Source organism: Mytilus trossulus, unplaced genomic scaffold, assembly GCF_036588685.1.
Source record: "Mytilus trossulus isolate FHL-02 unplaced genomic scaffold, PNRI_Mtr1.1.1.hap1 h1tg000070l__unscaffolded, whole genome shotgun sequence".
NCBI lineage: Eukaryota > Metazoa > Mollusca > Bivalvia > Mytilida > Mytilidae > Mytilus > Mytilus trossulus.
This window is the reverse complement of record NW_026963294.1, coordinates 1,314,466-1,338,863: the sequence shown is the minus strand read 5'-3', so window position 1 is coordinate 1,338,863 and position 24,398 is coordinate 1,314,466. Positions and strand designations below refer to the sequence as shown.

At 33.4% G+C, this 24,398-nt stretch overlaps 1 protein-coding gene across 1 annotated transcript in view; it reads left to right on the top strand.

Moving 5' to 3' along the window:
• Positions 1–24,398, top strand: part of LOC134699516 (uncharacterized) — a 47,784-nt gene that overhangs the window by 2,774 nt on the left and 20,612 nt on the right. Inside the window, exons 3-6 of the mRNA XM_063561114.1 lie at positions 461–485; positions 12,910–13,149; positions 20,826–21,377; positions 23,852–23,958. Coding sequence (XP_063417184.1) covers positions 461–485; positions 12,910–13,149; positions 20,826–21,377; positions 23,852–23,958 — 924 coding nt within the window. The remainder of the gene's footprint in view (positions 1–460; positions 486–12,909; positions 13,150–20,825; positions 21,378–23,851; positions 23,959–24,398) is intronic.

Genomic DNA, 24,398 nt, shown 5'->3' with positions numbered 1-24,398 from the left:
GGAACTATACTCGTGCATGTGGTAGAGCAGAAAAGGGAGTTGGGGGCATTGTCCATATCTAGTATTGTGTATAGTCATGTTTACATTTTTTCATGGTTTTTAGCTCACCTGTCCTGAAGGGCCAAAACAGTTTTTGTCATCACTTTTCATCTATTTCAAACTGATGCGTTAGATATTTTCAAACTGATATGTTATTGTGTTGTGTTGTTGCACCACTGTCTCAAGTTTAGGGGGATTGAGCACTCACAAACCTGTTTAACCACCACTTTATGTATGTGCATGTTCCAAGTCTGAAGCCTGTACTTCATCCAGTTGTTTTTGGTTGCTGTCTGATAAATTTGATTATTGATTGCTTGATATCAGACTGTTGATTTTCTCGTCTTAATGGCATAACATTTTACCGTGGACACACCAGGTTTATGAATTGTTATGTAACATCAGATTGTTTATTCTTTTGTAGACTGTCATGTTAAAGACTCCAGAAGGTAAGTCTAGTTATGATCTGACAGTATTCTTTTCTATCATACCGTTATTTATGAATAAAGTGTTTTTCCTCTACTAGTATTGATAGTTAGTTTTTATACGCCCGTTGTCTTTTAGACAGGACCTATTATGGTATACCGTTGTCCGTCCGTCCGTCGTCCACACTTCGGACAATATCTCAAAAACGCTTTCACCAATTTCCATGAAACTTAAGTGAATTGTTTATATCTATTGACGTAAGCTCCCTTTCGTTTTTCTTTTTAATTTCAGATTTTAAGTTTGGGATTTAAGGGGCTTTATTCATAAAAAAGGGGGATTTTCAACACTTTGGACAATAACTCAAAAAGGCTTTCACCAATGTCCGTGAAACTTTGGTGAATTGTTTATATCTATTGATGTAAGCTCCCTTTCAATTTTTATAAATTTCAGTTTTAAGTTTTGGATTTATGGGGCTTTATTCATAAAAAAAGGGGGATTTTCAACACTTCGGACAATAACTCAAAAAGGCTTTCACCAATGTCCATGAAACTTTGGTGAATTGTTTATATCTATTGATGTAAGCTCCCTTTCAATTTTTATAAATTTCAGATTTTAAGTTTTGGATTTATGGGGCTTTATTCATAAAAAAAGGGTGATTTTTAACACTTCGGACAATAACTAAAAAAGGCTTTCACCAATGTCCATGAAACTTTGGTGAATTGTTTTTATCTATTGACGTAAGCTCCCTTTTAATTTTTATAAATTTCAGATTTTACATTTCCGTGTTATGAATTTTTATGCTTAAAAAAGGGGGGATATTCCAATTTTGGGACAATAACTAACACTTTCACAAAATTTTATGCAACTTTGATAAATTGTTTATATCTATTAACATAAGCTTCCTTTCCATTTTTAGCTCACCTGGCCCGAAGGGCCAAGTGAGCTTTTCTCATCACTTGGCGTCCGGCGTCCGTCGTCGTCGTCGTCGTCCGTCGTCCGTCGTCGTCCGTCGTCGTCCGTCGTCGTTAACTTTTACAAAAATCTTCTCCTCTGAAACTACTGGGCCAAATCAAACCAAACTTGGCCACAATCATCATTGGGGTATCTAGTTTAAAAAATGTGTGGCGTGACCCGGTCAACCAACCAAGATGGCCGCCACGGCTAAAAATAGAACATAGGGGTAAAATGCAGTTTTTGGCTTATAACTCAAAAACCAAAGCATAAAGAGCAAATCTGACAAGGGATAAAAATGTTTATCAGGTCAAGATCTATCTGCCCTGAAATTTTCAGATGAATCGGTCAATCGGTTGTTGGGTTGCTGCCCCTGAATTGGTAATTTTGAAGAAATTTTGCTGTTTTTGGTTATTATCTTGAATATTATTATAGATAGAGATAAACTGTAAACAGCAATAATGTTCAGCAAAGTAAGATCTACAAATAAGTCAGCATGACCAAAATGGTCAGTTGACCCGTTTAGGAGTTATTGCCCTTTATAGTCAATTTTTAACCATTTTTCGAAAATTAAAGTAATCTTTTACAAAAATCTTCTCCTCTGAAACTACTTGGCCAAATTAATCCAAACTTGGCCACAATCATCTTTGGGGTATCTAGTTTAAAAAATGTGTGGCGTGACCTGGTCAACCAACCAAGATGGCCGCCACCGCTAAAAATAGAACATAGGGGTAAAATGCAGTTTTTGGCTTATAACTCAAAAACCAAAGCATTTTGAGGAAATCTGACATGGGATAAAAATGTTTATCAGGTCAAGAACTATCTGCCCTGAAATTTTCAGATGAATCGGTCAATCGGTTGTTGGGTTGCTGCCCCTGAATTGGTAATTTTGAGGAAATTTTGCTGTTTTTGGTTATTATCTTGAATATTATTATAGATAGAGATAAATTGTAAACAGCAATAATGTTCAGCAAAGTAAGATCTACAAATAAGTCAGCATGACCAAAATGGTCAGTTGACCCCTTTAGGAGTTATTGCCCTTTATAGTCAATTTTTAACAATTTTCATTAATTTGGTAAATTTATGTAAATTTTTACCAAATATAGTTCTCTGTTACTAATGGGCAAAGTTCATGATAGATATAATTGTAAGAAGCAAAATCGTTCAGTAAAGTAAGAACTTCAAACACATCACCATCACCAAAATACAATTTTGTCATGAATCCATTTGTGTCCTTTGTTTAATATGCACATAGACCAAGGTGAGCGACACAGGCTCTTTAGAGCCTCTAGTTATAAATGTTAAAAGAGCAACGGGCGTCTCATGCGCTTAAGGGCAGCCCTTTATTGGATGTCTGTTTTGTTAAACTTCTGATCGTGAATAAAAGAAGGTTAGGGGTTGAGATATCAAAACACTAATTTAAAACTTCCATATATCTGTATATTCATGTGCTGTCCCAAATCAGAAATCCTGAAAAGAGTATTATTGCTATAGCTTTTCGTTATTTTCATAATTTTGTCTTTATGGCAGATCTTGCGTTGTGTTTGTTTAAAAACATCTTCTGTACTAATTTTTTCTGCACCAGGAACGACTGTCCACATTACAATTATTTCAATAATTTCGTAGCTTGAGTTATATTTACACTTCAACAGAGCTAGGAGAAAACTGACAAATTAACACAACCTTACAAAATGTAGTTTTACAGTCATCATAACAAATTGGTTGACCGATATACGACCTGTTTGTGTCTTTATGATTACCCACTAGCGAAATGATTTTGAGAATATTGAGATACCATTATGTTCGTCTGATCTGTTCTTCATTCACTGAGTCTTATTTTCATAAAGTTACTTTTTTCTTAGTGTGAATTTGCGTATTTTCTTTTTTGAAAAACAAAATATTAAAGTTAAAGTTCCTAATGCCATAAAAGAGCTAAAACTAAAATATGGATGTTTAATATAAATCACCACGGCGGACAATGGGCTTTTAAAATCCTTTTTGTGAGGAGGTATTTTAACACCAATAATAACTTTTACGTAATGACAAACCGTCAAAAACATTGGGAAACAACCCAGAAAAAAGCACTTCTATCAACCTTGATAATTGATCAAGGAGAATTCGAAATAGCATATTGAAAGTATATGACATGTATGATAGATAAACCGAACTCAGATTAATTGATACAAACAATTGTTATATAACTGCATCAAAGACGGAAAGATTAAAATGGCAGAAATCTGTTTTATTTTTTTACTTGTAAAATGATTTTTAGCTTCCGGTAAACATTATTGTATGATTTTTGTCGAGCCTTTGAAATTTATAAATTTTACGAAAAGTAATTTCATGAAAGTAAGACATAGGGATCCTAGATTTCGTCTTCGCCGTCGTCAACATTTAGATTCAGTCTGTGGTTAATTTTTTTAGACATCAATAACTGTATCAAATATTGATGGAGTTTTAGGAAATGTGGACAGACTTTAGTATGACCAGGAAACAAAATTTTGAAAAAAGTTATTTTCATTTGTATGTATCTAACATATAAATGGACTTAGTTTAATTTATTTTACAGTTAACAAATGGATACAGTCTGGAGTTAAGTTTGTTACACATCAGTTACTTTATCAAACCTTCATAAAACTTTATGAAACATTGGTACAAGATTTTTGCTGATGAAGAGATAATGTCTGAAGCAAACTTTTGATTTTTTTTTTTAATTTTTAGGATTTTTTTCTGATAGTTTGACTTTTTACAGTTAACAATTACAGACAATTTAGGATTAAACTTTTATGACATAATGAATGTTTAAATTTTCATGGATTCTTATGAAACTTGAACAGAAGCTAAGCTTCAGGACCATGAAATAGCATATAAAGAGAAAGTTTGAATTTCTGATAAATGAACTCACTTTTTAAGTCAACAGTTCACGAATAGCAGCAATCACAGACGAGACTCAGGATTCTGCGGAACCCTGTATGATTTTTTAAGACAAAGAGAAACATTTTATGTATTTGAACTCCAAAAATTCATAGTAATGGTTTTATATCAAGTTGATGACATTTTTTGCTGAAGCGAGACATTATAAGCTCACATTAATTATGTTGTAGGTGTCCACATTTAGGTTCAGTCTGTAGTTAAAAGTTTTTTAATCATTAGTAACTTTGTCAAATCTTCATTGAATTTTATGAGACATGGAAATGAGTTTTTTTTTATTGATCAAAAGACAGTATACAGATATTTTGAAAATATTTTTTCAAACCAATGGGACAGCCCATTTTGCAGAAATTTGCCCCTGAAACTAATGTTTATACGCCTGTTTACATGCTTACGGGACATATTATGGTATACCGTTGACCGTCTGTCCGTCCGTCCGTACGTAGTCATCACATCGGACATTAACACAAAAATGCTTTAACCAATTTTCCATGTTACGTTTCCGAGTTATAAGATTTTATTCATAAAAAAGGGGTGATTTTCAAGTTTTTGGACAATATCCTTAAAGCGCTTAGAGCAGTTTTCATTAAACTTTGATGACTGATACAAGTCAATAAGTTACCAAAATTGGTCAACTTCAAGACCCATGCATATTTATAAAATGATCATGCATTTACATGAACATTGTAAGAAAAAATATGCATGAGAGCCTAAAAAAAACGAAATAATGTTTATTTTCTTTAAAATGCAACCATCTGTACCCACACATAATGAGGAAAGTAATCTATGTTAAGTAAAAATGTTCAATAAAATAATGTGATATACTGATATAGATAGATCAGGTCCATTTGAACTCTCCGGAAGGTTTACGATGTCAAGCTTGGTGCACTTTGGCTACCAACTAAAATTATGTCTTTTCATAAACATAAATAGACCTTAATAAGTCTGTCATTCTCTGACTAAAATAAGTCTGAAAATGAAAGTACATTTTTATGATAAATACATTTTTTATACGACCGCAAATTGTGATCGTATATTGGTATGAGGTTGGCGTCGTCATCGTTGTCATCGTTGTTGTCGTCGTCGTCGTTCGAAGACATATTAGTTTTGGCACAAGGAATTAGGGGCCAAAAATGGGCCGAAAATAAGCATTTTTGTAACTTCTAGACACTAACTTGTGTGTTAGTGTATGGATCTCTATGACATTATACCACAAGGTTCCATATCACAAAGGGAAGGCTGTGATTTATTTTGGGGGTAATTGCCCAAAAATTTTAGGAATTGGGGGCAAAAAAAGGGGCAAAAAACAAGCATTTTTTTCTAGTTTCATGACAATAACTTGTGTGTAAGCGTATGGATCTTCCTGAAATTGTTCTACAAGGTTCCATACTATAAAGGGAAAGCCTGTATTGAGTTTGGGGTAATTGCCCAAAAACATGTAGGAATTAGGGGCCAAAAAGGGGCCAAATATAAGCATGTTTCTAGTTTTTATACAATTTTTGGTCGTATATTGGTATCACGTTGGCGTCGTCGTTGTCGTCCTCCCCCTCCTCCGAATACTTTTAGTTTTCGCACTCTAACTTAAGTAAAAGAGAACAGAAATCTATGAAATTTTAACACAAGGTTTATGACCACAAAAGAAAGGTTGGGATTGATTTTGGGAATTCTGGTCCCAACATTTTAGGAATTAGGGGCCAAAAAGGGCCCAAATAAGCATTTTCGTCGTTTTCGCACTTTAACTTTAGTTTAAGTAAATAGAAATCTATGAAATTTTGACACAGGGTTTATGACCACAAAAGGAAGGTTGGGATTGATTTTGAGAGTTTTGGTTTCAACAGTGTAGGAATTAGGGGCCAAAAAAGGGCCCAAATAAGCATTATTCTTGGTTTTTGCACAATACCTTTAGTATAAGGAAATAGAAATTAATGAAATTTAAACACAAGGTTTATGACCACGAAAGGAAGGTTGGGATTGATTTTGGGAGTTGTAGTCCAGCGGCTACAAGCATATTTCAGACGAATTGTGCACATCCTGTTACAAGCATGAAATTTGGCATAGACCTTCCTCAACTATTACTCTTTTATTTCAGATAGGGAGGCATTTGAAAAACATGTCTCACTTCCGGTAAAATCCAAAATGGCGGACGTCATACTTAAATCAGCCAAATATCGAAGGCTAGCGTGTAAAATGTGTTATTATCATGCTACTATCATAATATTTGATACAGACCTTTGTTTTTTACTACTTTTGGATAAATTAAATAGATAAGATGTCTTCCGAAACCCCACTTCCGGTTAAAATCCAACATGGCGGACATTGTACTTAAATAAGCTTATTTTTTAGGGAGGGTAATTGAAATGTGTTTTAACGTATTGCTACTATCATTACATTGTGAAGGATTCTTTCTTTGGGGGGAGGGGGGGTTAAACTTTTCTCATTTCAGATTTCATAAATAAAAAGAAAATTTCTTCAAACATTTTTTTGAGAGGATTAATATTCAACAGCATAGTGAATTGCTCAAAGGCAAAAAAATATTTTAAGTTCATTAGACCACATTCATTCTGTGTCAGAAACCTATGCTGTGTCAACTATTTAATCACAATCCAAATTTAGAGCTGAATCCAGCTTGAATGTTGTGTCCATACTTGCCCCAAGCGTTCAGGGTTCAACCTCTGCGGTCGGATAAAGCTGCATCCTGCGGAGCATCTGGTTAGACAATAACTTGTGTTCAAGCGTATGGATCTCTCTCAAATTGTACTGCATGCTACCATACCACAAAGGGAAGGTTGGGATTGATTATGGGGGTAATTGCCTCAATATTTTAGGAATGAGGGGCCAAAAATCGGCAAAAAACAAGCATTTTTCTAGTTTCATGACAATAACTTGTGTGTAAATGTATGGATCCTTCTGAAATTATACTACAAGGTTCCATATTACAAAGAGAAAGCTTGAAGTGAGTTTGGGGGAAAATGCTCGAAACGTTTAGGAATTGGGTGACAAAAAGGGGCAAAAAATAAGCATGTTTTTAGTTACCAGACAATAACGACTGTGTTCAAGTATATGGATCTCTCTGGAATTGAACTGCGAGGTACCATACCACAAAGGGAATGCTGGGATTGATTATAGGGGTAATTGCCTCAATATTTTAGGAATAAGCTGCCAGAAAGGGGCAAAAAACAAGCATTTTTTTGTAGTTTCAGGACAATATCTCATGTGTACATTACATTTCGTTCTCATTATTAGACATTTAAATAATGAACATTTTCCAAATTTGAATATTGCACAGTAAATGAATAATGAAAAATTGTAGCATTTTTAATTTTTCAATATCAAACGTCAAATTAAAAAATCCTCCACATTGGAGCATTTTTCATTTTTCAATATCAAACGTCAAATTGAAAAATGCTCCAACCTAGAGCATTTTTCATTTTTAGCTCACCTGGCCCAAAGGGTCAGGTGAGCTTTTCTCATCACTTGGCGTCCATCGTCCGTCTTCCGTAAACTTTTACAAAAATCTTCTCCTCTGAAACTGTTGGCCCAAACTTAGCATTTAGAGCAAAGCTGACATGGGGTAAACGTGTTTATCAGGTCAAGATCTATCTGCCCTGAAATTTTCAGATGAATCAGATAACCTGTTGTTAGGTTGCTGCCCCTGAATTGGTAATTTAAAGGAAATTTTGCTGTTTTTGGTTATTATCTTGAATATTATTATAGATAGAGATAAACTGTAAACAGCAAAAATGTTCAGCAAAGTAAGATCTACAAATAAGTTAACATTACCAAAATGGTCAATTGACCCCCTAAGGAGTTATTGCCCTTTATATTCAATTTTTAACAATTTTTCGTAAATCTTAGTAATCTTTTAGAAAAATCTTCTCCTCTGAAACTACTGGGACAAATTAAACCAAACATTGCCACAGTCATCATTGGGGTATTTAGTTTAAAAATTGTGTCCGGTGACCGGGCATACCAACCATGATGGCTGCCATGGCTAAAAATAGAACATAGGGGTAAAATGCAGTTTTTTGCTTATAACTCAAAAACCAAAGCATTTAGAGCAAATTTGACAAAGGGGTAAAATTGTTTATCAGGTCAAGATCTATCTGCCTTGAAATTTTCAGATGAATTGGACAACCTGTTGTTAGGTTGCTGCCCCTGAATTGGTAATTTTAAGGAAATTTTGCTGTTTTAGGTTATTATCTTGAATATTATTATAGAGATAAACTATAAATAGCAAAAATGTTCAGCAAAGTAAGATCTACAAATTAGTCAAACATGACAAAAAATGGTCAATTAACCCCCTAAGGATTTATTGCACTTTATAGTAATTTTTAACCATTTTTCGTTAATCTTAGTAATCTTTTACAAAAATCTTCTCCTCTGAAACTACTGGAACAAATTAAACCAAACTTGGCCACAAATCATCATTGGGGTATTTAGTTTTAAAATTGTGTCTGGTGACCCGGCATACCAACCAAGATGGCCGCCACGGCTAAAAATAGAACATAGGGGTAAAATGCAGGTTTTGGACTATAACTCAAAATCAAAGCAAATCTGGCAGGTGTAAAATTGTTTATAAGGTCAAGATCTATCTGCCCTGAAATTTTCAGATGAATCAGACAATCCGTGGTTAGGTTACTGCCCCTGAATTGGTAATTTTAAGGAAACTCTGCTGTTTTTGGTTATTATCTTTAATATAACTATAGATAGAGATAAATTGTAAACAACAATAATGTACAGCAGAGTAAGACCTAAAAAAAAGGTCAACATGACCAAAATGGTCAATTGACCCCCTAGGGAGTTATTGCCCTTTTTAGTCAATTTTTAACAATTTTCATAAAATTTGTAAATTTTCACTAACATTTTCCACTGAATCTATTGGGCCAAGTTCATTATAGATAGAGATAATTGTAAGCAGCAAGAATGTTTAGAAAAGTAAGATCTACAAACACATCCCCATCACCAAAACACAATTTTGTCATAAATCCATCTGTGTCCTTTGTTTAATATTCACAAAGACTAAGGTGAGCGACACAGGCTCTTTGGAGCCTCTAGTTCAATATTGTAAGTCAAATTGAAAAATGCTCCACGTTAGAGCATTTTTAATTTTTCAATATTGTAAACTAAATTGAAAAATGCTAAAGGTCAGTATTTTCAATATTTGCTTTCAAGAATGAGATTGAAATATGTTTTGTTTTTTAAAGCAAGCCAATACAATGAGCAATTTGAAAATTTATTTTCATTTTAAAATGAAAAATGTTTGGCGTAAATGTACACGGACGCATCATATATTCAATTGTTGTTTTATTATTTAATACTTCTTTTGTGTATATATGCCATTCTGTTAACCTTTGTTCATCCATGTTGTGCTAGTTTATTTGTTACAATAAAGAAAATCCATTATAAAAAAAAATAATAGCTAAATGTTCAATTTAAAATTTTTAAGTTCTTAGACCACATTCATTCTGTGTTAGAAACCTATGATGTGTCTAATATTTAATCACAATCCAAATTCAGAGCTGTATCAAGCTTGAATGTTGTGTCCATACTTGCCCCAGCTGTTTAGGGTTCAACCTCTGCGGTCGTATCAAGCTGTGCCCTATGGAGCATTTTATTGACTTATGTGAGTCAAAAAAAAATCGTCTTGTTTATGTCTGAGCTCTGACTGTTGAATGTTTTCATCAATTTAGTTGTTATTTTATTAATTTTGAGAAAGTTTCATTATTTAAATCACGCAAAAGATGGAAGTTATAAAAAAAACTATACAGTTGTCTTACTTTGAAGATAGTTTGCCAAAGCTATGTACAATTAAGAGCTGTTAAACATCAATTGTAAAAAAAGAAAACAACACACTATAAATTTCATGTGTCCAAAGCGCTTTTCTAGATTTACCTTCATTAGGAACACTCAAAAACGAATATTTAAAAACCAAGAATGTAACATGAAAACAAATAGACACCGAAAAATCTTCCTCGTATGATTGTATGTGTTTATCTTTCTTTTTTATATTTATGTTTAAATCGGGTTATATGACTCTGCCGTCTTGGGATATTATCTTGATGGATAATTAGGTGACATCTAGTGTAGAATATATACAACCAATGCTGATACAATGTAACGAGTCCATGCATTATCTATTGTTCTTTTTTGACTTCGTAATTTTGATATATACGTTTGACAATGTCATCAATCAATAAACTGAAGAAAATAAACATGAATTTGACAGCTTATACCTTTTTTTCTCATCACTTTGCGTCCGTCGTCGTCCTGCGTCGGTCGTCCATAAACTTTTACAAAAATCTTCTCCTCTGAAACTACTAAGGGCCAAATTAAACCAAACTTGGCCACAATCATCATTGGGGTATCTAGTTTTAAAATTGTGTCCAGTGACCCGGTCAACCAACCAAGATGGCCGCCATGGCTAAAAATAGAACATAGGGGTAAAATGCAGTTTTTGGCTTATAACTCAAAAACCAAAGCATTTAGAGCAAATCTGACATGGATTAAATTGTTGATCAGGTCAAGATCTATCTGCCCTGAAATTTTCAGATGAATCGAACAACCCGTTGTTGGGTTGCTGCCCCTGAATTGGTAGTTTTAAGGAAATTTTGCTGATTTTGGTTATTATCTTGAATAATATTATAGATAGAGATAAACTGTAAACAGCAATAATGTTCAGAAAAATAAGATTTACAAATAAGTCAACATGACCGAAATGGTCAGTTGACCCCTTTAGGAGTTATTGCCCTTTATAGTCAATTTTTAATAATTTTTCGTAAATCTTGGAAATCTTTTACAAAAATCTTCTCCTCTGAAACTACTGGGCCAAATTAAACCAAACTTGGCCACAATAATCATTGGGGTATCTATGTAAAATAGTGTCCGGTGATCCAGTCAACTAACCAAGATGGCCGCCATGGCTAAAAATAGAACATTAGGGTAAAATGCAGTTTTTGGCTTATAACTCAAAAACCAAAGCAATTAGAGCAAATCTGGCATGAGGTTAAATTGTTTATCAGGTCAAGATCTATCTGCCCTGAAAATTTCAGATGAATCGAACAACCCGTTGTTGGGTTGCTGCCCCTGAATTGGTAGTTTTAAGGAAATTTTGCTGTTTTTGGTTATTATCTTGAATAATATTATAGATAGAGATAAACTGTAAACAGCAATAATGTTCAGCAAAATAAGATTTACAAATAAGTCAACATAATCAAAATGGTCAGTTAACCCCTTTAGGAGTTATTGCCCTTTATAGTCAATTTTTAACTATTTTTCGTAAATCTTGGTAATCTTTTACAAAAATCTTCTCCTCTGAAACTACTGGGCCAAATCAAACCAAACTTGGCCAAAATCATCATTGGGGTATCTTGTTAAAAAATTGTGTCCGGTGACCCAGTCAACTAACAAAGATGGCCGCCATGGCTAAAAATAAAACATTGGGGTAAAATGCAGTTTTTGGCTTATAACTCAAAAACCAAAGCATTAAGAGCAAATCTGGAATGAGGTTAATTTGATTATCAGGTCAGAATATATCTGCCCTGCAAATTTCAGATGAATCGAACAACCCGTTGTTGGGTTGCTGCCCCTGAATTGGTAATTTTAAGGAAATTTTGCTGATTTTGATTATTATCTTAAATAATATTATAGATAGAGATAAACAGTAAACAGCAATAATGTTCAGCAAAGTAAGATTTACAAATAAGTAAACACGACCGAAATGGTCAGTTGACCCCTTAAGGAGTTATTGCCCTTTATAGTCATTTTTTTACTTTTTGTATAAATTTTTGTAGATTTTTAGAATTTATTTTCCACTGTAAATACTGGGCCAAGTTCAGTATAGATAGAGATAATTTTAGCAACAAGAATGTTCAGTAAAGTAAGATCTACAAACACATCAACATCATCAAAACACAATTTTGTTATGAATTTATCTGTGTCCATTGTTTAATATGCACATAGACCAAGGTGAGCGCCTCTAGTTAAGTAATGTCCCTGCCAGTCAATGTTATATTCATAATTCATTTTAGTTGGTATAGTCAGTTGTACTGTTCATTTGTATATTTAGTACATTGTTTTGGGGACATTAAGGTTTACCCTTGTTTGTCAGTCGCGTTACATACGTCCCTAAATTGGTATACCGCTCTAAACTTTAGTTGGTCTCAACTTAATTGTATGAAACTTATAAACAATGGTTATTACCACAAAACACAGATCAAGTTTGAATACAGGTGGCATCACTTTTACCATTCTAGAGTTACGCCCCTTTACAAATGGAAAAGTTGCTTAAATTATCGTTTCCGTTCTCTAACTTAAGTTTGCCTTTTACAACTTGTGATGAAGCTACTACACAATGCTTATTACCTCAAAACTCCGATCAAGTATGAATTTGGGTAGCATCACTTTTACTGTTATTGAGTGGTGTCCCTTTATATTAATAATATAAGCAAGCGGGGGCATCATCTGTGTCCCATGGACACATTACTCATTAATTTTATCATCTTTTCCCCCCGGATACCATTGGTATTCATATAATTTAAGTAAAACATATTCATGTCATTTTTACAGAATATAACAACTTGAAGAAAAAACAACAGTTAAATCGTTTAACGGGTAAAGGTACGTACGAATCGTATGACATGCGCTGTATGGTGACTGGCCAGTTCGCCGTCGGAAAAACTACTCTGGTGAAGCTATTAGTGGGGGACGTCATTCCCGAAGGGAGACATCCTACAGATGGAATCTCGCTTCTAGAAGGTCGCTGTGGTCTTGACGTCCAAACAAGAGAATGGATTCTTATAAATCCAGGTAAGAGCATGTTTGTTTATGCCCCTGTCGCATTGGATGGGGAATTAAGTGTTACCCCGGTCCGTCTGAAAGTCTGTCCTAGCATTATTGGGAAACAATACTTGAAAATTTTACCCCACCAAACCCAGGTATATGCAATTATCCCTCAATACTGCATGCTTTGCAGAGAAGCATAAATACCAAATTAGATTGTCACGCCAATTACTCGTTCCACTAAACATAGAAAATGATAGTGCGAGTAGGACATCCATATACTATGGACACATTCTTGTTTGAAACCTATATACTATGATCATTACCACAAAACTAACAACAATTTTTTGAATTTTGGTGACGTCCCTTTTAACGTTCTTGAGTTATGTCCCTTTATAACATTGTATGCAAACAGGGCATCATGTGTGTCCCATGGACACATTTTCAATCTATTTTAAAAGATTTAAGGTGACTCGGCCCTTTAACAGTGCGCAGTTTAATTAGATATAGGAAGATGTGATGTGAGTGCCAATGAGACAACCCTCCATCCAAATAACAATTTAAAAAAAATTGTAAGGGTTTCCGCGGAACCCAGTGTCTCGCTTATTTTTGCTGTAAATCGCAAGCTCAACAACAATGAGGAAAAAAATCAATAAAAATATTCCTCTTGTGACTATTTTATGATTGTAAGAAAATCTAAGTCCATTTAAAAGTAAATTACAGAAAAAACAGAGTAATCTTTTTACAAACTTTACTTCTGGATACAATCTTATGATCATAAAATCTTATGATCATAAATAAGCTTCTGTCCAAGTTTGGTAAAAACCCAGGATAGTTTAAGAAAGTTATTAAAATTTTAAAAACTTTAATCACAGAGTGAATGTAATGGTTCCCCGCAGAAAAAACTAAGTCCATTTATAAGTAAAATATGGAAAAAATGGATTTATTTATTTCCAAAATTTACTTCTGGATACTATCTTATGATCACAAACAAGCTTCTGTTCAAGTTTGGTACAAACCCAGGATAGTTTAAGAAAGTTATTAAAATTCTAAAAACTTTAACCACGGAGTGAATGTAATGTTTCCTCGCAGAAAAAACTAAGTCCATTTATAAGTAAAATACGGAAAAAATGGAATTTTATTTTTACAAGATTTACTTCTGGATATTATCTTATGATCATAAACAAGCTTCTGTCCAAGTTTGGTACAAACCCAGGATAGTTTGAGAAAGTCATTAAAATTCTAAAAACATTAACCACAGAGTGAATGTTTTGTTTCCCCGCAGAAAAAACTAAGTCCATTTATAGTAAAATACGGAAAAAATGGAATTTTATTTTTACAAAATTTACTTCTGGATACTATCTTATGATCATAAACAAGCTTCTGTCCAAGTTTGGTACAAACCCAGGATAGTTTAAGAAACTTATTAAAATTCTAAAAACTTTAACCACAGAGTGAATGTAATGTTTCCCGGCATAAAAAACTAAGTCCATTTATAAGTAAAATAGGGAAAAAATGAAATTTTATTTTTACAAATAGATATAGGAAGATGTGGTGTGAGTGCCAATGAGACAACTCTCCATACAAATAACAATTTAAAAAGTAAACCATTATAGGTTAAAGTACGGCCAATTTACTTCTGGATATTATCTTATGATCATAAACAAGCTTCTGTCCAAGTTTGGTACAAACCCAGGATAGTTTGAGAAAGTCATTAAAATTCTAAAAACTTTAACCACAGAGTGAATGTTTTGTTTCCCCGCAGAAAAAAACTAAGTCCATTTATAGTAAAATACGGAAAAAATGGAATTTTATTTTTACAAAATTTACTTCTGGATACTATCTTATGATCATAAACAAGCTTCTGTCCAAGTTTGGTACAAACCCAGGATAGTTTAAGAAACTTATTAAAATTCTAAAAACTTTAACCACAGAGTGAATGTAATGTTTCCCGGCATAAAAAACTAAGTCCATTTATAAGTAAAATAGGGAAAAAATGAAATTTTATTTTTACAAATAGATATAGGAAGATGTGGTGTGAGTGCCAATGAGACAACTCTCCATACAAATAACAATTTAAAAAGTAAACCATTATAGGTTAAAGTACGGCCAATTTACTTCTGGATATTATCTTATGATCATAAACAAGCTTCTGTCCAAGTTTGGTACAAACCCAGGATAGTTTGAGAAAGTCATTAAAATTCTAAAAACTTTAACCACAGAGTGAATGTTTTGTTTCCCCGCAGAAAAAAACTAAGTCCATTTATAGTAAAATACGGAAAAAATGGAATTTTATTTTTACAAAATTTACTTCTGGATACTATCTTATGATCATAAACAAGCTTCTGTCCAAGTTTGGTACAAACCCAGGATAGTTGGAGAAAGTTATTAAAATTCTAAAAACTTTAACCACAGAGTGAATGATTGTTTCCCCGCATAAAAAAACTAAGTCCATTTATAGTAAAATACGGAAAAAATGGAATTTTATTTTTACAAAATTTTCTTCTGGATACTATCTTATGTTCATAAACAAGCTTTGTCAAAGTTTGGTAGAAATCCAGTATAGTTTAAGAAAGTTATTAAAATTCCAAAAACCTTAACCACAGAGTGAATATTTGTTGACGACGTCGACGACGACGGAATGTAGGATCGCTTAGTCTCGCTTTTTCGACTGGAGTCAAAGGCTCGACAAAAAGTAAATCATTATAGGTCAATGTACGGCCTTCAACATGGAGCCTTGGCTCACACCGAACAACAAGCTATAAAGGGCCCCAAAATTACTAGTGTAAAACCATTCAAACGGGAAAACCAACGGTCTAATCTATATAAAAAAAAAACAACACATTTTTGTCGAGATTTCGACTTTAGTCGAAAAAGCAAGCGAGATATAGCGATCCTGCATTCCGTCGGCGTCGTTGTTGTCAGCGGCGTCCACAAATATTCACTCTGTGGTTAAAGTTTTTAAAATTTTAATAACTTTCTTAAACTATCCTGAAATTGTAAGAAACTTGGCCAGAAGCTTGTTTATGATCAGAAGATAGTATCCAGAAGTAAATTTTGTAAAAAATAAAATTCCATTTTTCCCGTATTTTACTTAAGAATTGAATGCTTCTTTTTGTAATTTTATTGGGGTGTAAAAGCGTTGACCGAAGTACATTTTGTATGAAGCGCGGAAGCGCTTCATACTAAAAATGTGCGCACGGTCAACGCTTTTACAATCCTATAAAGTTACAAAAAGAAGCATTCAATACTTATAGTTACATTTTTTAGCAATGATCATAAAAACACGAGTTTTACAATATTTGTATTTTATTCACCTGTGCACCTTATTGTGGGACCACGTGTTATCATGAATGGAAAGTTTTATTGATTGATGTAATTGCTTACGTGATGTGCAGTTAGCCAATCAAAATAAAGTATTATAATGAAACATACATCTAATGTAATTATTTATAAATGGACTTAGTTTTTCTTCCAGTTAACATTACATACAGTCTGCAGTTAAAGTATTTAAAACATTTTTAAGATTCTTAAACTAGCCTGGATTTTTACCAAACTTGGACAGAAGCTTCTGACAATCAAAAGATAGTATGGAGAGGAATAATTTTATTGATTTTTTTCATCATTTTTGATGAGTGTGTGATTAACGGCAAAAGTAGGTGAGACACTGGGTTCCGCGGAACCCCGTACAAATTTTTTTATTAGTTGTTAGTGGCTTTGAACTAGCTGTCAGATAACTGCAAGTACTCTCAGATCTGTGCATTGTGCCTTTTTGTGTATAAGTACCCGGCCACGTCCACTTGTATTTTTGTCCATCTGATGAGTTAAGCCTTTTTCAACTGATTTGTATAGTTCATTCTTATGTTGTACTGTCTAAGTCAGGAGCCTGTACTTGAGTGGTTGTCATTTGTTTATGTGTTACATATTTTTATTTTTTTTATATAAATAAGGCCGTTCGTTTTCTCATTTGAATTGTTTTACATTGTCTTATCAGGGCCTTTTATAGCTGACTATGCGGTATGGGCTTTGCTCATTGTTGAAGGCCGTTCATGTATAGTTGTTAATGTCTGTGTCATTTTGGTCTCTTGTGGACAGTTGTCTCATTGGTAATCATATCACATCTTCTTTTTATATTGACCCGTTAGTCCATCATAATCATCAAACTGTCCGTCTTATGCTTGCCATTGCACCCATCTGAAATTACAGCACAAAACTTTAATAATACTAATGACATAATATTTACATATGCATCTCGACATGATATTATTATTCAGTATCTGTTCTAGGAGTTATGTCAGCGCAAATTCTCTTTCAAATTTTAATACACAGTTTGAGTTTACTGTTTTTAAGACGTTTTTTGTTTGGTAAGGAATTGGGGGGGGGGGTGGGGGTGGGGTGCTTTTGTTTATGTATTGTCATTTTTGAGTTAGATACATTTATTAGTTATGTACAATCAATTGAAGAAATCATTCATGCAAGCCATTTATATCTAAGACATTTTTGCATGTGCAGTTATAATTGATATTCAATACCAATCAAAATTTAGCTTTATTTGACATCATTTTTCAACGCGTCTTTTTACAATCAAAATTTAAATTGCTAAATTGCAAATATTTTTACTCTAAGTGTGAGGTTAATTGTTGTCGAGCCTGCAACGTTTGTTGCAGAAAGCTCGACATAGGGATAGTGATCCGGCGGCGGCTACGGTGGCAGCGGCGTTAGCTAACTTCTTAAAAGCTTTATATTTTAGAAGGTAGAAGACCTGGATGCTTCATACTTTGTATATAGATGCCTCATGTTACAAACTTTCCATCAGTCACATGTCCAATGTCCTTGACCTCATTTTCATGGTTCAGTGACTACTTGAAAAAAAAGTTAAGATTTTTTGTAATGTTAAATTATCTCTTATTATACATGTGTTATAAGTAATTGGATAACTATATTTGGTATGTGCGTACCTTGCAAGGTCCTCATGCCCCTCAGACAGTTTTCACTTGACCTCGACCTCAATTCATGGATCAGTGAACAAGGTTAAATTTTGGTTGTCAAGTCAATATCTCAGATACTATAAGCAATAGGTCTAGTATATTCGGTGTATGGAAGGACTGTAAGGTGTACATGTCCAACTGGCAGGTGTCATCTGACCTTGACCTCATTTTCATGGTTCAGTGGTTATAGTTAAGTTTTTGTGTTTTTGTCTGTTTTTCTTATACTATATGCAATAGGTCTTCTAATGTTGATGTATGGAATGATTGTAAGGTGTACATGTCTAGCTGACAGGTGTCATCTGACCTTGACCTCATTTTCATGGTTCAGTGGTCAAAGTTAAGTTTTTGTGTTTTGGTCTGTTTTTCTTATACTATATGCAATAGGTCTTCTAAATTTGGTGTATGGAATGATTGTAAGGTGGACATGTCTAGCTGACAGGTGTCATCTGACCTTGACCTCATTTTCATGGTTCAGTGGTCAAAGTTAAGTTTTTGAGTTTTGGTCTATTTTTCCAATACTTTATGCATTAGGCCAACTATATTTGGTGTATGGAAATATTTTATGATCTATATGTCTGTTTCGCAGGTTTTATTTAACCTTGACCTCATTTTCACGGTTTATTGCTCAGTGTTAAGTTCTTGTGTGTTTGTCTGTTTTTCTAAATTTATAAGCAATAAGTCAACTATATTTGTTGTTTTGAAGAATTGTTGGCTGTACATGTCAGCCTGGCATGGTTCATCTGACATTGACCTCATTTTCATGGTTCATTGATTAATGATTTGTTTTCTTGGTTAATGTTGAGTTTATGTGACAGTTGTAATAAAGCTTTATATTTGGTCTATCAACATAATATCTATGATTAGTAAAGAAGGCAAGATGTTTCAGAGTGTGCACTCTTGTTATATTTTATAGTGTGTGTTTCTATGTTAGGATGATACACTATTGTTCTTTATAAAAGTGAAAGTCGGTACCTATTAGATTGTTTAAACCATGAGTTCCAAATGGTGAAGTTGAAATCATCCTTTCGTAAAGTTTAAGGACGCAATCACAAGTTGGTTGACTGTTATGGAATAACCGTTTCACAGATAATATCGGACATGTTCCTTATGTCGTAACTACAATACCCTTACCTTTACACGAATGTGACCTACCGAATTAGACTTTTTACTGGATTTGTAATAACATAATAACAACGACAGGTGCCACATGTGGAGCAGGATCTGCTAACCCTTCAGAAGCATCCGATATCACCTCAGTTTATTGTGGGGTTCGTGTTGCTTAGTTTTTAGTTTTCTATGTTTTGTTATATGTACTATTATTTGTCTCTTCGTCTTTTTATTTTTGGTCATGGCGTTGTCAGTTTGTTTTCGATATATGAGTGTGACTGTCCCTCTGGTATTTTTAGTCCCGCTGCAAGTCTTTGTGATGTTCAGTAGTTGTCTTTGTTGATGTGGTTCATAACTGTTTATCGTTTCTTGTGATATATATATATATATATACTTTGATTACCTCCCTCACACTTCTTGAAAATTATGCATACAGAAATGATGATTGTCTTGAGATGATCAGCTGTAAAAAAAAAAAGTTATTAGTTACTATTGATTAATATTAATTTTAACCATGACTGTATGTCATTTTATATTTTGATATTTAATGAGGTATTTAAATTATTGTTGCAAACTCCATTAGAAATTTGAATTGAGATTATTTTTGAAATAAGGTAAAGGGGAGGTAAAATAAAATTGGGAGGGAGATACACATTTGTCGGTGGGGTGGTACAATTTTGCTCATTTTAGATTTCAGAAATTAAAATGAAAATTTCTTCATTAATTTTCTTCAAGGAGATTAATATCCAACATCATAGTGTATTGCTCAAAAGCAAAATAAAATAATTTCATTAGACCATATTTATTCTGTGTCAGAAACCTAATTTAAGCTGTGTCAACTTTTCAATCACAACCCAAATTCAGAGCTGTATCAAGCTCGAATGTTGTGTCTATACTTTTCCCAACTGTTCAGGGTTTGACCTCTGTGGTTTTATAAAGCTGCGCCCTGCGAAGCATCTGGGTAATATATATATATATATATATATTATTGACCTATCATGGTTTACTTTTATAAATTGTTATTTGGATGGAAAGTTGTCTCATTGGCACTCACACCACATCTTCCTATATCTAGACCGTTGGTTTTACTGTTTGAATAGTTTAACAGTTGTCAATGTTAAGACCCTGTATAGCTTGCTGTTTGGTGTGATTGAAGGCTCTGTGTCGAAGTTCGTACTTTGACCTTAACGTGCTATGATAGTTTACTTTTAACATTTGTGACATGGAAGGGGAGTTGTATCTTTGTCACTCCTACCACATCTTCCTACTTCTATTGTAGTCTGGGTTTGGTATATACACATAGAATGTTATCACCCTCTAATGTACAATGCCATAGAAGCGCATCATATAGAACACCGTATAGCGGATTATTTTAGCGGGTGTAAAATATCGCGGTTGACATCTAAAAAGGTATACGAAATATTTAGGCAGTAATTATTTTGGCGGATTAAAAACTTTTATCAATTTTATTGCATGTGAGCTTTTTAATTGGCGGAATTTATTTTGGCGATTTTGTTCTATCTGCGAAAATAAGCGAAAATCACCCGTTTAAAGGTAAGCATTTATTTTAACTTTTTATACTAGAATTCTTTTTTGTTCTTCTTATAGGAAGTTATAACGCCATGGATGTTGTTTACAATAAGGTTTTAATGACTTCAAGAGACGAGAAGGGAACAAATTCAAGTGAAAAGTTAGACCAACATCAAGCATCAGATATTAGTCCTGCTGGAAGTAAAGACGATAACATGGGTAATCCAGGTGTCCTACAGCAATCACAAGCTATGGCATTGCATCTGCCATCAAACACATCAGATAATATCTCTAACCAACCCCCATCAGTCATACCTTTTTCACAGGAGAAGTCCTCCATTGTGCCTCTATCACGACAGCAGTTGAAACAGAAAATGAAAGCAAAGATGACTATAGATGAAATCAGAAGAAAAATGGAAAAAGTCCTAAAGAGTGGAAAGTACAAGATGAAAGTTGGAAGACTCATTTTCTGGGATTTTGGTGGACAGTATGTTTATTATACAACACACCAGACCTTCATGACCTATAGAGCTTTGTTTCTGGTTGTATTTGATGGAAGTAAAGGATTACATGAACAGGTACCTGATGTGATGTGTTTTCCAGGGCAGCATATGACTCCAACCCCAGCAGGTAATATTATAAAACTATTCATTATATGATTAACATATTTAAAAATGTTACTTATGTCTACATAAATGGATTTCCGCAGTCATATTTGAGACATTCTAATTTGTTTACTTGTATATGATATTGAAGTAAATGTAGATGGATGGATAATTTGTTTTTTTATAGTCCAAAGTCTAAAAATTGCATGCAAATCATAGCAAGAACATGTAAATAACAAGGTTTATGATAAGAATCATACTTTTTTCTAGACAGCAGGGCTCGACATTGCATGCATTTTTTATTGTTGGAGGCAAGTGGACTTTGAGTCGGACAAGTAGAATCATCATGTTAGTTATCCGACAGGACAAGTGAAAAATTAATGATAAAAAACATAAGAATTTCAAACAAAGTTGTCGGGCAATACATATTTTCCCTGATCCTTCATTCTGGCATTCTGCCATTCCGTCAATCCATTATGCACATTGTTAGCTCACCTCACCTGTCCAACAAGACCAAGTGAGCTTTTCCCATCACTTGACTTAACTTTTACAAAAGTATCATAGAGGTATTAAGTTTGATAAATGTGTCCGATGACCCAAACCGAAAACGAAGATGACTGTCATGGCTAAATTTAGAACACAGGTGTAAAATACAGTTTTTGATTTAAAGCTCAGACATTAAAGCACTTGAGTAAATCTGAAATGTGGTAAAACTGTTCATCAGGTTGAGATCTATCTTCCTTGTTATTTTCAGATGAATCAGTGTTGTTGGGTTGCTGCCCTTGAATTAGTAATTTTATGAAATTTTACAGTTTTTGCCAATTGGATATTATCTTGAATATAATTACAGATAGAGATTAATTGTAACAACAATAATGATCATCAAAGTAAGATCTACAAATAAGTCAATATGACCAAAATTGTCAATTGACCCCTTCAGGAATTATTGAACTTTATGGTAAATTTTTATCAATTTTTCGTATATTTTTTTTAATCTTTTTCAAAAATCTTTTCCTTTGAAACTGCTTAGACAAACTCAACTAAACTTGGCCACAATCATTATTGGAAAAATGTGTCCGATGACTCAACACCAACAAAAATGACCGCCATGGCTAAAATACTTTTTAAAACATAGGGGTAACATGTTGTTTTTGACTTATACCTCTGGAGATAAGTATTTAGAGTAAATCTGATTTTAAGTTAAAATGTTCATCAGGTTGAGATAAATTTGCCCTGAAATTTCAAAAGAATTAAACAAGCTGCTGTTGGTTTGATGCCCCTGAATTAGTTATATTAAGAAAATTGTGCAGTTTTTTTGTTATTATCTTGAATATTATTATAAATAAAGATAAACTATAGATAGCAATAGTTTTCATTAAAGTAAGATCTACAAATAAGCACCATAGCCAAAATTGTCAATTGACTCCCGAAAGAGTATAATTGTCTTTTAAAGTCAATTTTTAACCTATTTTATAATTTTAAACGTCATCAGATATAGAGCTGATTTTCTGTATGTGGGTTAACCATGATGAGTAACAGATCAAGTTTAAGCATTTTTTTCTTCTAATTTTTGCTGATATTAGGGACTTTGGACTTTGATAAATTGTATCACTGTTATCCATCCTTTTTTTATTAGATATTAGGCTTATTTTTGGTTTGTGAGTTAACCATGATGTGTTACAGATCGAGTTAAAGTTCTACTGATTTTCATGTTGTTTCAACACATCTTGTTAGATCTGAAGTACATCCATTTCCTGTTTGCTAATAGCTAGAAATTTAACTACTCTTTGATCAAGGAAATGTTTTATCAAACTGGTATTGGTCGTGAGAGCTGGATACTATCCATGCATGCTAGTTACCAACTCTGTTGTTGAAATTGCAGATTTTTGAACTTTTTGAGATGGAGCTATTCCTGCGTTTGGACACAACTAGCATGTCTTGTTTTAACTGAAGAATCATTCATTTTTAGTTTTATATGACTTTCAAGTCATTATTTAGGAATTATGAATATGAATTGCTAGAAGCTATCAAATTTCACTAGGTGGTTTTTTAAACATGGTGTTTAATTATTCCTACAGGGTTTTTAAATTTTCCATAGGCGTTCATTTTTGTTTACGGTATCAGCCTCCTGCAAATAAGGCACTACAATGGAAACAGACACAACTAAATTTGTAATTGAGGTGAAAAGTTAAGTTTCATTTATGAATCGATTAATTTAAAACTTCATTATCAGAATCACAGTGAAATATCAGTTTTTATTCTTTAATGCAGTCTTTCATTGATGATGACCTTATACATGTACGTGATTTTTTAAAAGCTGAGTTCAAATTCACATTGAAACAATAGACGATGCTTTTTATTGTTTATCTAACTAATCAACCTTATTCTTGATATGACAAACTGAAAACAGCTATTAAGCCTGACTAACCATATGTGTGGCCGTTAGAGATGACCAGGAAATTCAAATGTTCATATAGTTTTCATATGTTTTATTTTTAGTATTTTTACAACACTGGGTCAACTGTATCCTTACCTATTGCAAGGCAGTATATACAGGAATTCCAAAGATTTTGTTTGTTGCAACTCATAAAGACAAAGTACCAAAGGTACGGAAAATAATGTTAGCTGATATGTTGGCATACTTAAGATAATGTAGTTATATAAAATAGTATAAAGGCACTTGTATTCTCTAGCAGTTCCTCAAAAGGTCAACAGGATCGATGATGAAGAAAATGACAGCCGTCCAGCAAATGTATTATACCAGTTCATGCAGTTATGCCTATCATTCTCAAAACGCCTGGCAATACTAAATAGCAAGTTGTTTACAATCAGTCTATCAAACTAGATGCTATGTAACTATTGGGACTGGTCAATAGGTCAATTGGTACCAACATTATAAGTTGAAACTCGGAAAATACATAAATTTTAGATTTGGATTTTGCACAAATTGATTTACTTATAATAAGTGTTGCCTCTACTGTTTCAACGTTGCTGTCGTGTTAATAAATTTGCCAGTTATGAGTCACCAAATGTGAACAGTTTATTT